At 57.3% G+C, this 17,653-nt stretch overlaps 1 protein-coding gene across 1 annotated transcript in view; it reads left to right on the top strand.

The window, feature by feature from the left end:
* The window catches only part of PTPRN2 (protein tyrosine phosphatase receptor type N2), a 754,508-nt gene that overhangs the window by 683,198 nt on the left and 53,657 nt on the right, over positions 1–17,653 (top strand). Inside the window, exon 15 of the mRNA XM_039255854.1 lies at positions 10,373–10,520. Within this exon, the coding sequence (XP_039111785.1) occupies positions 10,373–10,520 (148 nt within the window). The remainder of the gene's footprint in view (positions 1–10,372; positions 10,521–17,653) is intronic.

Here is a 17,653-nt window from a genome sequence, read left to right as displayed (position 1 = left end):
CTTTCTCCACTGTGGTCATACGACGGATAGAAGGGTGAACGAATTTCAGAATCTTTTATAAAGTGACGGGTCACAGGAATTCAGGAGTATGGGGAAGAGCAGGTCGGATGATCTGATGAGCAGACTAAAATCCCGTCATTCGCTCTGTGAGTGAATCTGGGCAGTTCCGCCCCTCAGCACAGGACGCATCCGCCCACTCCTCTGCGCCCTCCGCCTCCCTGTTGTCTCCAAACGTCAGCCCCTGTCATCCGGCGTGCAATGGCCCATCGTGTGCACTTGGCCCCCACCTGCAGTGAGAGTGCATTCTGAAAGCATCTTTACTGTTATGCGCCTTCTCTGCTTAAAACATGCCAGTGGCTTCCCACTGCGCTTCCCACAGACCTCAGACGCGCCCGCGGCCACCTGGCTCCCTGGGGACCCTGGCACCACCCCCCCTTGCTCCGGCCGCCCTGGGCCTCTCTCTGTTTCCGGACCATGCCGGGCCCCTTCCCACCCTGGGCTCTCACCCTGGATGGTCTGTCTCCCTGTAACACCCCTCGGTTTTTGTATGATGAGCCCTCCCTTCCCACCTTGCAGGATGCGCTTGAGAATCCGCTCTCCAGAGGGGCCTCCCCTCCTGGGGTCTGGACCCCGGCCTCCCGCCTCACATCACTTTCCATCTCTACGTCCTCTGTTCTTTTTTTCGTTTTTTGCTAAAATATTTGAGTGTTTACATGCTGCAGGCACGTTCTAGGTACTTTACACGGTTACCTCTCATCGTGACACATGAAGTATGTGTCCTGTGTTCTTACCGCTCTCCACTCATCTGACGTTTTCTTCCTAATATTTGTTTATCTGGACCTGGTCTGTTCCCCAGCGAAAGAAGCCAGCCCCGTGAGGACAGACTCTCTGCTGGGTCATTGGAACACACAGGTGCCCCGGCCGCTCCGCTGTGCTTGAAACAGAGCCAATGATGAATGACTAACCCACTGAACCACCGACACAGGGCAGGGCTCTGAGACGGGAACGCAGGCCTGGCCTCCCTCTTCCACGATCACAGGAGAAGCCCAGCTTTCACTCCTCACGTCAAGGAACCTCTCTGCCCTGAATTTAAAAATTAATAGCTGGACGTGCACAGAAAAGATGGTGTAATTCCCTTAATTCTTTTCCATTGCTTGTAAGCGTTCATCTTTGTACCTTAACCTGGTACCTTAATTTTTAAGATGTTCAATAAGGTAAAAAGAATCATAAAATCGTTTACTTAAGCTCACCAAGCTGCTTGAAGAACGACGGCCGGAAACGCAGAGTCTCCGCACACCGCCCCGCTTGTCCCTCTGCAGACGCCCGCTCTGTGGCCCCCATGCACACACCGAGAGGTCGGCCGTGCTGGACGCCCCGCGGAAAACAGGGCACCACCCCTCCTCCTGTTTGGTCAGAGGCGAGGGACAGAACCGCTTCTGCCTCGAAGCTGATTAATTAGAACCTTCCCGGGACAGAATGTGTTCATTAGTAACAATATCCATCCAGGTTTTAGTTGTAAATCTTCATAAAATTGTCCCTTTGCTTTTCTACAAATCTGTCAAGGAAAGGTTAGCGGAAGCCGCAGACTTCCTTGTGGAGCGTGTGTCTCTGGGCCCGTGTCTGGCCAGCACCCGCTAAGGGCGACCTGCACCGGGTTCCTTATGTCCCGGTTCTGAGAAATGCGCCGCAGGCTTCCGTCTCCGTTCAAGATGTAACACATGATTCCTTCTGGTTCCGGGCTTCGTGCAAGATGCAGACCGCCGAGACCCAAAATTGCAGCGAAATTATAGTAAAGCTCCCCACTGGTTAAGTCCTGCGTAATCCGGATTTAACTAGTTCTCACGTCCCCTCCTCGCTGGTCTGTGCGTCTTGCCCTGTCTCTCCCTCCAGAAGCACGTGGGTCTCGGGGACTCAGGCCCCGGAGTGGGGGGGGGGGCTCCCAGAAGTTCTTGGACAAACATGATGTTGTCTTCAGAGCTTTTGCCTCTTTTTCTAGTTCTTGTGTTTTTGTGTTTTATTTTTCAATTACAAAAAGGATTTTACATAAAACACGGAGTTCAGTGTCCACAGCCTCAGAACCAGCAGGCTCCCTTTGCTGCCCCTTCTGCGCTCGGTTCTGTCGCTGTGTTTATTCCCTCTGTGCCCGAACTGAGTGTTCCCTGGGGACCTCCTCCAATCAGGGCTCCACCTGGCAGTGTTTGAGCGCTTCTCCACTACGCCAGCGACCACACCGTTCTCTCCGCACAGGCTGCCGGGTTCCGGGGCATCTCCGAGTCACATGCAGACAGCCCTGAGAAGTTCTCCGGGGCCCCCGGGCTCCGTCTCCAGAGCTTTCCGGGGAAGGGTTTGGGGGCAGTGACGTTGGCTGACACTTGCATGGAAACCACTTCCGCTGCCCACGCGAAGCCCCCGCGGGTCAGGCTCACACGTGTGGAATGTTCCCCCCTCAGAAGATTTCCACGGAAGCGGGAGGGGAGCTGCGTGGTCTTTGGTTCATTCCTCAAGCAGACTCGTTTAGGCTTTTTGTGCGCACACCGCAGGGGCCGAACGCCGAACCACGTTTGCTTTCCCCAAGGACAGCACCCACAGACGGCCCAGGCGCAGGCTTCGAGCCGACCTCACCAGGGTCTGCGCCCAGTGCTGTTCTTAACAACATGGCATGTGTCTGCTGCACATTCACAGAGCACAGCAGCGCAACCCCCACCCGCCAGGAGACCATCCGCCCTGGGCCGGCCCCCCCTCCCGTGCGGGGTCACGCCTCACGGTCACACTGTGTCAGACTCAGGTGGCAGCTGGCATCCCGCTGTGTGGTTCCTGAGCCCGGTTCCCGGTAAACCTTGTCTAAGCTGAGAAATGGCAAACGACCCTCGGATCCAGTCCTGGGTAGCGAGATCTGTCCTGGGAACTGGAACTATTCCGAGTTTTTGGTTTTGGATTTCGAGTATTGTAACACACCTGCGCACGGTACGGGTAAACAGCGTCTAAGTGTGTCGGACGCAGCGTTCTGTAAAGAGAGCTGCAGAGCCTCTCTTAACGAAGCCGCGGCCGTGGCCATGGGCCTGTGGCTGCATGAACTGAGCGACACCACTGGCCCCACGGAGCTGCCCCCTTCATCTTTCATACTTTGTGCTTGGAATTCAACCATTTAACATAAACATTTCCCTTTAATGTCATAACGAAGACAAGTCACGATATTTACTTTTTTTTAAATTTTTTTTAATGTTTTTATTTATTTCTAGGAGAGAGAGAGAGACAGCGTGAGCAGGGGAGGGTCAGAGAGAGAGGGAGACACAGACTCTGAAACAGGCTCCAGGCTCCGAGCTGGCAGTCAGCACAGAGCCCGAAGCGGGGCTCGAACCCACGAACCGTGAGATCATGACCCAAGCGAAAGTCGGATGCTTAACCAACTAAGCCACCCAGGCGCCCCACGATATTTACTTTTAAAGAGAGAAAAGGTCCCCATTTCCCCAAATGGCAGTGGAAACAGCTTCCCCCTTGCTCTTAAAGGCTCTCCTCCGCCAGCTGACCTTTCTGCGCAAGCCTCGGCCTCCTCACAAGGAAGGGCAGCCTACACGACTCATACCCTTCCCTCTCACGAGAGGCTCCATGGCCACATCGGTCAGGCAACGCAGCGATAGGCGCCAGTGTAAAGAAAGTAACGGAAACAAAGCTTCACCCGCAAAACTTGGGTCTTCCCACACCCCAGCCTTCTTTAATGTGCCTCAGCCACAGCCGGAGGATGTTGCTTCTGCGGTGAAACAGTTTCGTCGGGACTCTTTCTACTTGGTTCCTATCGCCCCGCAAAGCAGGAGAGGCCCCCAGACACCGTGAGGACACTGCGCCGTGCTGCCGGGACCGGCGGCCGTAGACGGTGACTGAGGGGCCCTCGTGCTGGTGTGTACGTGGCCCTCCAGCCTCCTGAGTGTCAGTACTTCGTACCAACAGCCATCCACTCGCACTTCCCACCCCTCATCGCTGGCGGTAGGAGAGCAAGAGTGACGTGTCCTGTCTCTGACGCGTAGCGGAGCTAAGCCTGCGGCCCCCGGGCTCCGCGTGGACTTGGCAGGGTGCCCGCAGCAGCCGGGACCCACGGGGCACCGACACGCCAGCGCTGCCCAACGGGAGGGGCCCCAGCACCGCGGCCGAGTCAAAGGACCCTTGACGAGCCCGCACACCCCGTGATCCCTGCATTCGGAACCCGGCAGTAGCGCTTCTACCGGCACCGAAAGGCAGACCTGGGCTTCTTGAATGTGGTGAAACAGAGGAGTTTTAGTAAGTGGGATTATTTCCTTAGTGATCCTGGAAGCTGGTCCTCGATGTGGACACTAAACATAAAAGCCCTGGAACCGTCTCTGGTCACGGCCCCGTCTGACGGCGCAGGGCCAGAAGCGCCAGGGGCCATGACCGTCCGCTCTCCACACGTCTCTCTGAGCAGCCACTGGATGTCACACCTGCTCTGCCCGGCATTTTCCAGTGCCTCCTCTCTCAAGATGGGCCGTCAGACACCCCCCACCCCAGAAGCAGGAGTCAACAGAAGGGGGCCCGTAGAGAGGACGGGCTGAATTCTGGAACCATCTCTGATTTCAGGGTCGTACAACAGCCGGAGCATGTGCTGGCTCTGTCCTCAGGACGCAGCAGCTGAGTGCTTCAGGAAGGCCGCCGTCCCTCCTAAAAGGACACAGCCCTGAAGCTGCGACCTACGGCTTTGATGGCGCTTCTTGTTACTCGTGTCTTTGGTGGCATCCGTGACAGTGTCACTACGCTCGCTGACAGAAGTGGCATGTCCCCAGTAATGGTGCCGCTGCAATGGCCCCTTGAACGCCGCATTCGGGCTGCAGTCAGTGGCTGGTATTTGCAGAGACGCACTGTGTCGTGGTTCATTAGGTAACGGCAAATGTCCCCAGGACTGAGGTAGAGTCACGGGATCTGGAAGGGAATTGAAGAGAGTCCCCTTTCTCTAATTTTTTATAATGTTTATTTTTGAGAAAGAGAGAGAACAGGAGCAGGGGAAGAGCAGAGAGAGAGACACACGCAGAATTCGAAGCAGGCTCTGGGCTCCAAGCTGTCAGCGCAGAGCCCGACGCGGGGCTCGAACTCACAAACCGTGAGATCATGACCTGAAGTTGGACGCTCAACTGACTGAGCCACTCAGGTGCCCCATCCCCATAAGAGACTCCCTCTTTGTCTAAAGAAAAACTGATACCCGCCATGGTGGCCATCCTTTCTGCTTATACACACTTTGTAGTTCACAAAGTGCATGTACCGACCCGGTCAACCCTCAGAAGGGCATACTATGATTCTCAGTTTATGTAGCAGTAAACTAAAGGTCGGTGAGATTAGGTGGTTTGCCCAGAAGCACAACCCAGAAGCAGCTACATGAGGACCAGTCCTCGTTGTTTATTACATTGTTAAGAAGTCTTTCAAAATCAAGTCCAGTGCCTGCTCCATTTCACTGCCTCCCAGTTCAGCAAAAGCTCCTTAGGCTTTCCTGAAGGCTTTGTGCGGGCGAGCCAAAGTCAGCTCCAGCAGATGCCAAGTGCTCTTGTCATTATTAGCCAAACCCTGTTATGTTCCAGACTGTCCCAAATGCTCTGTATTTCTAGAAATCACTGTCTTGACCTCTCAGCATTGACAATTTGATCAGAAAACCCTGCAGAAAATCTTTAAGCCGTCTTGACAAACTGTGGACGTGTCTCTGAGCAATCACATTTCTGTCCCAGAGGTCTGGGGCTCCGTGTAAAATTACCCCTTAACTGTGGAGGCCCGTTCATCTGACACAGCGACACTGTGTGAAAAGCCGTCTGGTGGCACATCATCCTTGTGACCCAGAAAGTGTTTGTGACCTTCCTGCCCATGGTTGGATAGTGTGCGCTAGAAAAAAGAAGATGTGAGGGGGGCTGGGCCCGCAAGAGGGCGATGAAGCAGAGAACCTCCGACGGGCCGGTAGCTCATGAATCCGGCGTCCTTCTCACTGGGCAAAACCACAAAAGAAGTGCCGGCGCCTGGTCCGCCGTGATTGCACCCCGGGAAAGCCACGTTCTGGAACCTGCCGGCCTTTTCCCACAGATGGTGTGATCTGGGGATTACCGTCTCTGCAAGCACATTAAGCCTGGGTCCCAGGAAAGTATCAGAATTCAAGACGGTTCAGATAGCTCCCCCTCAGGATTCACCTAAAATCAGCTTGAGTCAAATCCCCTGAGAGAGTTCAAGAATATCGACATGCAATGCCAGGTTCTTCCGGCCAAGAACCCTTCAGAACCTCTCCCTCCGTCACCCACAGATGCCAAGGGTGCAGTGAGCAGCTCTGAGAGATCAAAGACATGCTTCCGAACATTCCTTAGGAACCAGCCGTAGCCATCAGCATCAGTTTATCTAAGCTCTTCAGAATGAATCATCTAACACTGAGCACTGACTCTACACAGTGCCCGTCACAGGGGATCCCACCTGCATGTGTTGGGCTCCCTTCTAGTACTACTAACGAGTATTACTAACTAGTACTATTAACCACTACTCTGTGTGTCCCAGGGCTGCTTTCTCAAAGCTTCGATTCGGAGGTGCTCACAAGAGCCCGGAACAGGGCTGTGTAAAGTGATGTGTGTGAGACGGGTCCCTAACTGGCAGCTGCTCACAGCTCCTGGGACGGCAGGTTCTAGAAACACCCCGGTCACACCAGTGACGGCTCGTATCGCGTCCCGAGCACGGGAGTTCTCACACAGTGACAAAGAAGGACTCAAGGAGATGGCACAGGGTCTGGACTCAGAAGGAAGAGGAGGAGGTCAGGGAGAAGAGCTTTCTGAACCGTTGCTGTGCCCCCAGGCTCCTAAGGCCGCCATCCCGTCGCAATGGCTGCAGCACTTACCGGGCATGGATTGTAGACATGCTGGAAGGGTAACCCGGAAAGAAAGAAGGTGGTGAGGAAACATGTAACGAACCGTTCTAGAGTCCTTATGTTACCTTTCAGAGCAATTCTCCCAACTTCCAGAAGACTCAAACACGTTTTTGGGAGAGATGCTGTCATTGATGTAAAATGTTTATCTGTAACACAAATTACTTCTAGAAATTTCCAGGTTATGAGCAATCATCCAGCAAATATAGACTATGCTCTCAGAGCACATGCCGAGTGAATGAGACATGGCCCCGCATTTTCAAAAATATTGACTTCATGAGAGGAAGAAGATCCTGACCACCCCCTCCCCCCCACCAAGCTGTATCACAAAGCAGAAGGTGCTTAATGTCATGGGGCATGGTTTTTAAAATAGTGTTTGATGAGGAGGGTGGAGTTGTTGCAAAGGAGGATCAGAGAGGCTGGCAGTAGGCACATCCCAGACTCACAAAGGAGACAGTAGCATTTGCACTGACCTTAAAGTCTAGATAGATTCATTGCAGAAGATTCAGCGTGAACAAAGCATAGAGAGTGATGGCGATATGGGGTGGGGCATCAAACACTGGGAAATAGTCTTATTGAGATAGAAAGGAACAGGGTAGTAAATTGAAGTTTAGACAAAGGACAGTGCTAGTCTAGGCTCCTTTGGTGATTTTTGAAATGGATGGTATTTGGGACCAGAAGTGCTAATCCAGTTATTCTGTGGATGTGAAGGTCAGGGTGTGGGGAGAAGGCTGCAGCAGTGAGCCGAGACAAAACAGCAGTGCCCCAGAGGGCAGACCCAAGCTTGGGTGCTGCCCCTAACTGCTGGGGGCTTTGGGCTTCAGACTAATGGTTTCACGAATCTAGACCTTGGCTTCCTCAAATATAAGATGAAAGTCTCATCTCCACTTTTCAATTCAGGTAAGTCCTGTAATAAGAATGCTGTCCAAAGCTGAGCTATGGTGAACAGCAAGGGAAAAAAAAAAAAAAAAAGCAGCCAATGTACATACCAAGTAGGGTAGGACTTATAGAAGCCTTATGGTTAGCTCTGAGTGGTGGAGTTATTAGTGGCTTTTGTTTTCATTCTGCTGACCTTCATTATCTTTCTTTTCTATGAATGCTACATGTGTAATAAAAATGTACAGTCACACACACACAGATAAAACAAAAGCCTTAGAATGTCAGTTTTTAAAACAGCTCCAGCTACACATTCACTCTGGAGGAAAGAACATGAGTAGTGTTTCAATTACATGTTAATTTACCCAGTTATTCCCAAAGGCAACTGTGTCTGAGGAGGGTTACTGTACTTGTCCTAGTTCACCCGTCCCACACCCTTGAGAGACAGGACCTCATAGGCAGTTTGCTTTTGCTGTTGTTTAAAACACATTATTTTACAGACAACACGAAAATATCCTTTCCTGTCACAGGTAAATAGTACTTGTCCCCAGACATGAAAGAGGACAGTCTCCCAAACCGTGCAAGGAGAAATTATATCCGTTTAATATCATAAATGATGTTGCATAAAAATATTAACAACAGATCCACTGGAGATGACCCAAGCCGGGCAGACGCAGGAATGTCTACAGAAGCAACAAAGGCCAAGTGTCACTTTAGAGGACTTTGTTCTCAGTGAAAAAACTCCATCTCTCTCCCTCCTCCCTCCTCCCAGCCAGGCTCGCCTCCTGGAGTCCTAGTGTGTGCTTCTCACCCTAAGTTTAGAAATTCAAGTGACCTTGCAGCCTTGGCGCCCCAGAGTTGAGGTGAACGAGAGCACGTAAACGGCTGCCGGGGGCAGGGTCTGGGGTAACATCCCCCACCTGTTGCGCGGACAATATCTGATCTAGAGGAAAGTTCGGAAATACTGAAACCATGCGCTTGAGCCAGAACTACCCCTCCTCCTCCCACCCCTCACACACCATATTTTAGCTAGATAAGTATTTCACAAACGTAAATTTTATATCATGCTGAAATGTCCATATTAGGATAACTTTAGCACAAAAATATGCATTCAGTATTCCATGATTGTCTCCAAATAAAAGCAGTTTGCAATTGACGTTTTCTGGATTGGGCCACTTAAATTCACTTCTTTCCTGTGCAAGGAAACTGGAGGAACTGGGTGGGGGCCCCAGCGTCAGGCACTGGTGAGGAGGGCCTGCCTTGGAGGGTCAAGGGTGTGTCACGCAAACAGCATCCTCCACTGCCCGGCTTGCGTGGTTCTCAGTCATCTGCACAGAAGGCCGTCGGCTGGTTCCCTCAGGGGCTCCTGCAGGGGCCACAGAAGATATGTGACAGTAATAACCCAGGTCCCCGCTTCTGGTCACAGCCCATCGCTGGCCCTCCTGGGCCAGGCAGACCCTGAGGGTGATCCCTCCCTTCCCACAGCGCCCACCCAGGCACCGGCTTTCCGTGGTTTGAGGACCGACACGGACATAGTAGGTGCTTGTTGAGTGAACAGAACGATTCAAGTCAGTGCTGGTCCAGACTGTGATGAAAGGCGTGAGGAGCCGACAGGACCGATGTGAGCTCCCTTCCTTCTCCCGGGAGCCCTTAAGCCCGGAGCAGCTGCCGGGGGGGGAGGCGCGGGCAGGCCTGTCCTGGCCCTCGTGGGGCCTGAGCTGGTGCTCACTTGGGATGGCAGGGGCCGCGTGCCGATCCTGGGCGACGTCGGGGTGCCTGACCACTGGGGACCTGGACCTGCGTGCGTGTGTTTTGTTTGTGGGACCAACCTGTGTCCACACACAACACACTGAAGGGCCACACACGAGATGTTCCAGGTGCGACTCTTCCCTTCGGGCACAGCAAAGCAGCTGGGGTCGGTCACTGGAAACGTTTTTCCTCAAAATCACGGTCATTTTGCCACAACATAGATCGGTGAGATGCTGGCCCACGTGGTTGTCTTTGTGGGAGGGAACGTCCCGGAGGCATTTCCTCGTCCACATCTAGCGACTGCTGCCGACGGACAGGTGCCCAGAGAAATTAAGAGCCACGCAGCTGAGGGTCAGGACATCTGGTCCCATCGCGTTCGGGTCTGTGTTTTTACAGCTACAAGCTCTGCAACACTTGGCGCCCTGAGCAGCCATATCTTCTGCATCACGCCCCCTGGATCCAGAAAAGTAGGCCAGTTCCAAGGAAACTGGCTTCTGCCTGGACACACTGTCTACACCAGCTTTCGGTCAGTTGACCAGGTCTGGTCTCCGCGTGCACTTCTTTTTCCCCCATTAGTTCATAGTAGCGGACAGGGCCCACGTCCTGATCCGAGTGTCCTTGATGCCCAGGCTCCGAACCCAGAGCGAACACATCGTGAGCACCTGGGAACCGACCAGAAAAACGCGTCAAGAGCCGTGGCCGCGCTGTGTGCGCCGGGCGGGGGCGTGTCCTTCCTGGATCCGCTAGGAGCCAGCTTCGTGGCTCGCGCCCGCAGGGCAAGCCTGGGCCGCACCACGTGTGGCCCCTTGAGCGTCGTGATGCTTCCGCGGGCTGCGGCCCTGACTCTGTTTCCCGTTTCAGGCCTACATGGAAGACCACCTGAAGAACAAGAACCGGCTGGACAGGGAGTGGGAAGCGCTGTGCGCCTACCAGGCGGAGCCCAACAGCTCGCTCGTGGCCCAGAGGGAGGAGAACCTGCCGAAGAACCGCTCCCCGGCAGTGCTGACCTGTACGTAGCCCCCGGGCCCCGGGCCAGGGGAGGGCGGCCCTCAGAGCCGGGTGGGCCGGGCTGCCCCCGCTTGCTCTCTCCTCATTTTCCTGGGGTCCCCGCCCCCCGTGCTCTGCAGCGAATGCACCACCCCGGGGAAGCCATCCCCAGCCTGAGAATGGAGTCGGCTCCTTCCTCTGGGGGCCAGGGGCACAGTCCCGGGTCGGGGAACGGCTGCACCCCTGGTACTCGCTCTCTGTCGTTACTGTGCAACTTGAGACCCGTTTCTTAGCCGCTGTGAACCTCTTCCTCGTCTATAATCGGGGTCCAACTATCTTCCTTGAAATCACCAAGCCCTGAGGACAGTTAGCGTAGCGCCTGCCACGTCGCACGCACACAGCCATCTGACCTTACACTCAGGTCCACAAGCGCTGCTGAGGGCCGCCTCTGGCCGGGACGCACCACCAGGAGGCAGCCACACAAAAGACACCAGTTCTGTAAAGCAGCTCGCGCCTCGTAGGGGTTAGGGGTTGGATGTGATGCCGGGACCCGCAGACGAAAGACCCGCCTGGTGTGCCCCTTCCTGGCCCTGGGCTCCCTTCCTTGGGTCACTTATCAGGCACCCCAGCCACCCGTGTTCTAGCACGTTCCACGCCAGGTTTGCACTCTGGGTAATGTATGAACCCACTCCGCGGAGAGGAAAGAGGAGAGGGATCGGAAGTGAGTTTGTGACCAGAGTGCCCGACACACAGACGCTCGCTGAATGCTGACGCGTGCGCAGCAGTCGTGTGCACAGAATGTTACTGCCTTCGTCTCCGCAGACGAGGGGTGCTCGCGCGTGCCTCAAACAGGATAAAACATTGTCGGCTGGCGTTTTTGAGGGCACGGCAAAGCCGCACTCTCAGCAAATTCAGTGTCCGCGGTGGGGACAGTCCCCCCATGTCCCGGATCCCGGGCCCCAGCCCTTTGGAGCCAGCGATGGGGCCTGGTGCGTTGGCCAAGGGCCGTGTCCCGCCAGTCCCCCCCGCCTGGCCCACCAGACGCCACAGGACAGGCTCCGATGTAAGTGGCAGTGGTCTGACCCCAGCTTACGGGCCAAAAAATCAAAAGCTGGCGTCTTGTGTTGCCTTAGACACTGACGGGCATTACAGACCCTTGAAATCCGAACACGCCTGTGGGCGTGATGTTTTGTAACAGGTCAGTGCGGGCTCAGGCTAGGCCCTCTGTCTCCATGCGGTCTGAGGAGTGTTTCCCTGAAGGGCTTTAAAAATAGGAGCTGTCTTCATTTATGCATTTTACATTTAGAAGAAAAGCAAAAAAAAAAAAAAAAAAAGAAAAAGAAAAGAACAAAGAAAACAGCAATTGACTGACATACTTATTAAGTACCTACTGTGTGCTGGGCTGCGGACAGATACCGAGTGTGCAGAGATCTAACCTGGCCGCTGTGCTCAGGGCCCAGACGGGAAGGCCAGGAGGCTTCCACCTGCACCCGGAACACTTAGCTGTCTGGGGCGAACAGACACTCAGCAAGCTTAGACAGAATGTGTCCACGGGTCTGGTCACTTACGTGGACTATCGGGTCCCTTATGGCAAATATTAAATCCGAGCGTCTTCCTCCAGCACCCCTCCCACAGAGAAAGCCAGACCGCAGGTGCCCCCCGCAGCCCCGTGCCAGGACCTCAGCGACGGTGGCGTCTCCCGTCCCAAGGCCCTGCTTGCCCTGACGTCCGCCCTCTTGGGTCGGGGCGCCAGGGGGTAGGTGGCCGGCGCCCTGGCCCAGCAGCCTAGCCCAGCGCTCCAGGCTGCCTGGGGCGTGAGGGGACAGCTGTGCGGGGCAGGGACAGCAGGGCAAGCACACAGACACGGGAGCGTTTCCGTGGAGGAGCCCAGGGACCCCGCTGCCCCCCACTTGCGGCCTCCTTCACGTAGATGGAACCCTTAGCAGCAGATTTCAGCCTCTGTCCCTCCCTGAGCAGGACGCGGACGCCTGGGCTTAAACTCTCCTCGGCTCTGCCAGGTTCCACCAGGGACACTCACCCCACCTGCCGCCATCGGGCGCGCACAGCCTGCGTGGCAGAGACTCGGCCCCGTGGTGGGACCGCCAGGTGTCGAGGAGGGTGGCCAGTGCTGTCGTCCATGCGCACAGAACGCACTCTCCCCGGCGCACCCGAGGCTCCGGGCGTGCGTCGGCGGGTGGGGGCCTGAGCCAGCGTCCCGCGTCGTCCACCGGGCTCTGTGTTGCCTGGTTCGACGGGTCCCTGGGTGCCCGGGGGACTCCGTGCCAGGGGCCTCCCGTCCTCACGCCTCCGGCGCCCGACCTCTCAGACTCTCCTCCACCCAGGGACGGGACCCCCAACGTCCGTGATGTGCACCAGCCCACATCCGTGGGGTTTACCAGCTGGACACCCGTGGCTTCCCAGCTGTCATCTCCCACCCGGGGCCCAGCCCGCCCACTACCTGCACCCTCCGCCCTCCTGTGAGCTCCTTCTCGTCTGGGGCCCCCAGGGGCCTCCGCTGCTCCCGCACTGAGGCTTCCCCCTGAGCCTGACAGGCACTGTGGGAAAGTGGCTGCGGTGTCCACCTTTCTGTCCCTGCCAGGAGCTTCTGGCGACTTCCATATCATCTTCCAGAGGACAGTGTAGGACCAGGTGAACCGGCTCAGTCTGTGCTTTGGGCATCGTACAAGGTTAGAGAATTTAATACACTTCCTAAATTTATTTGTATTTGTAAGGGGAATTATGCAATATTCTGCTCATTTGCTTTTTAAATGAAAGACAGGATGATAACGCTGTTTTGGCGTACCGTCTTAAACAAGATATATTTTTGATTCTGTGTCACAAAAGCACAGGAGAGATTAGATGGAGACAAAGAACAGTTAGAGGTGAAACCAGAGAGAAGTGTCCAGGACCTGGATACGCAGACGGAGAGAAAGGCACTTGATGGAACATTCTCACAGTCCAGCTGCTCAGGGCTTTGCTGTGAAAGAGACCACGCAGGGGGCAGCTGTGGGCGCGCCTGCCTGCCTCGCAGACCTGGCCAGGTGGGATGACGGCGGGCCTTGTCAGGGCACCCGGTGGCACCAGGCCCAGCCGCGTGTGGACACCGGCTACTGCCGAGCACAGGAAGCCTCCCCCCCGCCACGGAATCACCCCTGCACCTTCCAGATGAGGGCACTGGGGCTCAAACCCTATGCTGGCGGGACTCTGCCCACACACGCTTGTGCGCCAGCCTGACCTTCTCTGTGTCGGAAAAATGCACACAAATTTCAAGCGTCTGCGGAAAAGAATATTTGAAATATATACATGACTGCGGTATTTCAGCGAGGCATCACTATCCCTAAAACACAGAGAATATAATTTTTTCCAAACAAATCTTTAGCTTAAATTTGTTTTTCTGAACCCTAAGCAGACTCCACATATAGGAATATTCTGGGCTGGGCACTTCTGAGCGACCCAGACCTGCCCCCACCTGCCCGGAAGCACCTGTGAGCCTCCTAAGTCTGGTAAGCAAGCTCGATGTCTCCTCTTGTGTGAGGAGGCTCCGCACACACCTTCACCGCCACCGGGCAGGGACCGTCCGCATAAGGAGCCGGCCGAGTGTCTGCCTCCGGGTTCCAGGAGGCCGTGGGCTTGTTGGTGTCCACAATCTGCACGCCAGCGGGTTCTGTGGGCTTTGTCGTGGCTGCACCACGCAGGAGATGTCCCAGCCCCGCGCCTGAGACTGACGGGGGTCTTGTGTCTCGGGGAAGCCGGGAGGGGGCACACCGTGTTTCAGGAGCAGGAGTCCACCGGCCACGCCCTCAGGGCACCTAGAAGAGGCACCCTCACGGGGTCACGACGCAGGCCCCGCCACCAGCTTGCCGGGGCTCCGAGTGCATGGACCGTCGGCACAGTTGAACCACTCAAAGCTCAGATTTTCTCTTTACCCCTTTCGGTGAAGCTGGGCCAGACTCGGGACACCTCCTAGAGCGTGGCTGTGCCCGGCCCTCAGCATTCCCTTCCCGGGGCAGCTCACAGACCCCTGACTCCGTGGGGGCCCTGAGGCCGCTGGCCGCCCCTCGGGACCAGCTCTAGTCTCCTTGCCCAGAGCGATCAGTCGCAGCCCTCCCCGCCCCGGGCACGCCCCGCCCCCACCCTGGGCACGCCCCCCCCCGTCACCCCGGGCACGCCCCGCCCCGGGCACCCCCCCCCCGCCCCGGGCACGCCCCGCCCCGGGCACCCCACCACCCTGGGCACGCCGCTCTGCTGCAATTTCACATTCCCTGTGCCGCAGGCACGCCACAAGCCACAGAGTTTGCTGGTCGAGGTCGCCATCCACTGTGGTCGGGGGCCTCTTCTTTCCCCCGGGACCCCAGTCCCCGCACCCTCGCAGAGGTGCCTGAGAGGCGCTTTGCATCCGTCCTCGTTCGCAGTCGAGAAGATTTTGATTCCTGGTTCAACACAGTACCTCCGTCTGTCGGCTTCCCGCCACCTGTACTTTTTATAAACATGACTTCCGTGTCCTCGAGTCTCCCACAGAAACACGCTGGACAGGGTCGGTACGGGCCCTGCCCTCCCAAGGCCTCCCGCACGCTGGCCCGGGTCTGTGAGGGGACTCGAGCGCCCGCTCGGCGGCTAAGGCTTCGCCCCCAGCCCTGCTGCAGAGCCCGGTCGGGAGGGCGCCCCGCTCACGTCCAGATGCTCGTCGAGCGCTTGCGCGACAGACCCGGGGGCAGATGCCGCACAGCCGCGCGTCTCGTCCCCCTGGGCTCCCGTGGGGCCGGCCCAGGGGCGCTCCGCGAGAAGGCACGAAGATGCCCCTGCACACGTTTTACTGCAGGAGTGTAAACGCGCAGGCGGAAGCGCTAGCCTGACGGTGGCCTCCATCCCCCCACCCACGCTCAGCACGTGCAGGTCAGCCCTCGCGGACGTGCCCGATGTGTGTGCGCTTTGCTGATTTGGGGGCTGAGCTGTTTCAGAGTGAGTTTCCGGCATCGTGACACGTCCGTGACTGCTTCAGCCGGTGCCTCCTGAGACGACGTCCTACTTACTCCAGCTGCACGGTCACAGCTAAAAGAAGCCTGACTGCCCAGGGCCGGCCAACTTGGGTCCGTGTTTGTTTACCACGAAGCTTCGTTGAGGTTCACAGCTGCCCTTGGCGCCGAGTGCCCGCACTCTTCTGTGAAACAACCCCCTTTGTTTTCTGACCTGACTCGTCCCTAACAAAGCTGCTCTCCTACGGACCACACTCCCTTTGGGAGCCTCACAAAGCACGCGGTTAGCGGCCTGACGGCCCTGCTGCCTTGCAGACCTGCCTTGCCCCCCGTTCCGGTCACGCGGCCACGGCAGAGGCCCCGGGCCCGAGACCCAGAGCGGCAGTGCCGGGCTCCGCGCCTCCGCGTGGCCTCGGTGGACGGGAGCGGCGTGCTTCCGTGGCCCCCCCTGGAAGACTGGCAACACGCTGCCCTCGCTCAGCTGGCGGGCGCCCAGAACCCTGACAGGGAGTGGTGTCTGCCCACCGTCTGCCCCCCAAGGGTCTCTTCCCTGCCCTTCCGGGTCTGAAAGAGCATTCTCTCTGGCAGAGGTGGTCGAGGCAGAGCCGTGACTGAATGCATTTCCTCTGAATTACCCGTTAACTCGGTTTCGTCTGCACCAGACAGAGGCCTGTCTCATCCTGATAAAAAGATGCAGCTATTAAACTCTTTTGGTTTAAACAAACGCAGCTATTAGACTCCCCTGCCCCGTGCGTATCCCCTCGCCCACAGGACGTCAGCCTCCCAGACGCGTTTTCCATGAGGTTTGGGTCCCCGCTTGTCCCCATCCTCTCCTCTCCTGCCCGTGGCCCCTAACTTGTGAAGCCCGTGTCTGTGGCTGCTGTTCGCCCTTCTCGCTGGGGACGGTGCGGCTGTGCCCTCCGGGCTCGACGCTGAGGGGCCCTGCGTCTGTCTGGCCGGCTTCCCTTCTAGAGTCTCCGGAACAGAGTTCTCTCCTCTGTTTACACGTTCAGGGTCCAATCAGTGTTTTCTTTCGTGGCAACCAAACACGTTAAGATAATCTGCCCACTTTTCTCTCGAGGTTGCCATCAATTTAGCAATTTCTTCCTTATTAGAATTCAGTTCGGGTGAGAAGCTGCCCTTGGCGCCCGCCTGCCACAGGAAGTCGGTTTTGCAGGAAGAGGGGATTTAAGGTGCACTTCTCTTTCTGACGTCCCTCCTCCCCTTCTCCCTCCCCCTCCCACGTGACCCCCGAATTCCCACGGGTCTGGAGGGCCCTTCTCCGTCCGGGGGGGTTTCGGAAACCCTTGCGGTTGTCCGGGGGCTTCCGTGCTGGGTTAGGACAGAACCGCCCACCCGCGGGGTCGCTGGCCCTTGGCGGGAACCTGGGGTGGCCGAGCCCGTTTGCTCTGGAGAAAAGCGAGTCTCCGACGGATTATATGTCACTTTGCCGAGTGTGGCCGCAGGGTGATGGCCCCAAGACGCCCACGCCCCAACCCTCGGCACCTGCGAGTGTGACACCTCACCCGAGAGGGCTTAGGGGGGTTACCGGCAGACGGAAGGAGGGTTTGCTGGTCAGCTGAGCTGACGCAGGCCGCTCTCCAGAACTGCGAGGCCGGGGCAAGTGAAGGAGGGTGGTGTCGGGGGGAGGAGGGCGCGGGAGGGGCGGACGGTGCTGCGGGGAAGGACAGAGGACGGGGGAGGGGGCATGGAGGGGAGGGCGGTGCAGGGGTGCACAGGGGAGCGAGGAGCTGGGGGCACATGTGGGGCGGGGCGCATGGGGGAGGGTCATGGGGGAACAAGCGAGGGGTGGGAGCACAGAGAAGAGGGAGCATGGGAGAGGTCGGTGCCGGCGTGGGGGGCCGCGCGGAGAGGCAGGAGGGGGCGCGTGGGGGGAAGGAGGGGGCGGTGGCGCGTTGGGGGGGAAGGAGGGGGGCGCGTGGGGGAGGGAGGAGGGGGTGGGGCACGTGGAGGGTAAGGGGGGGTGGGGGCACGTTGGGGGGAAGGAGGGGGCGGGGCGCGTGGGGGAGGGAGGAGTGGGGGTCACTTGGAGAAGAGAGGAGGGGGCGTGGAGGAGAGGGAGGAGGGAAGAGGGAGGAAGAGGCCCCTGGGGCAGGGAGGAGTGGGGATCGCTTGGAGAAGGGAGGAGGGGGGCTTGGAGGAGAGGGAGGAGGGGGTGGGG

This window comes from Hyaena hyaena, unplaced genomic scaffold, assembly GCF_003009895.1.
Source record: "Hyaena hyaena isolate Hyena2069 unplaced genomic scaffold, ASM300989v1 scaffold_548, whole genome shotgun sequence".
Taxonomy (NCBI): Eukaryota; Metazoa; Chordata; class Mammalia; order Carnivora; family Hyaenidae; genus Hyaena; species Hyaena hyaena.
This window is presented reverse-complemented; position numbering and strand designations above follow the sequence as displayed.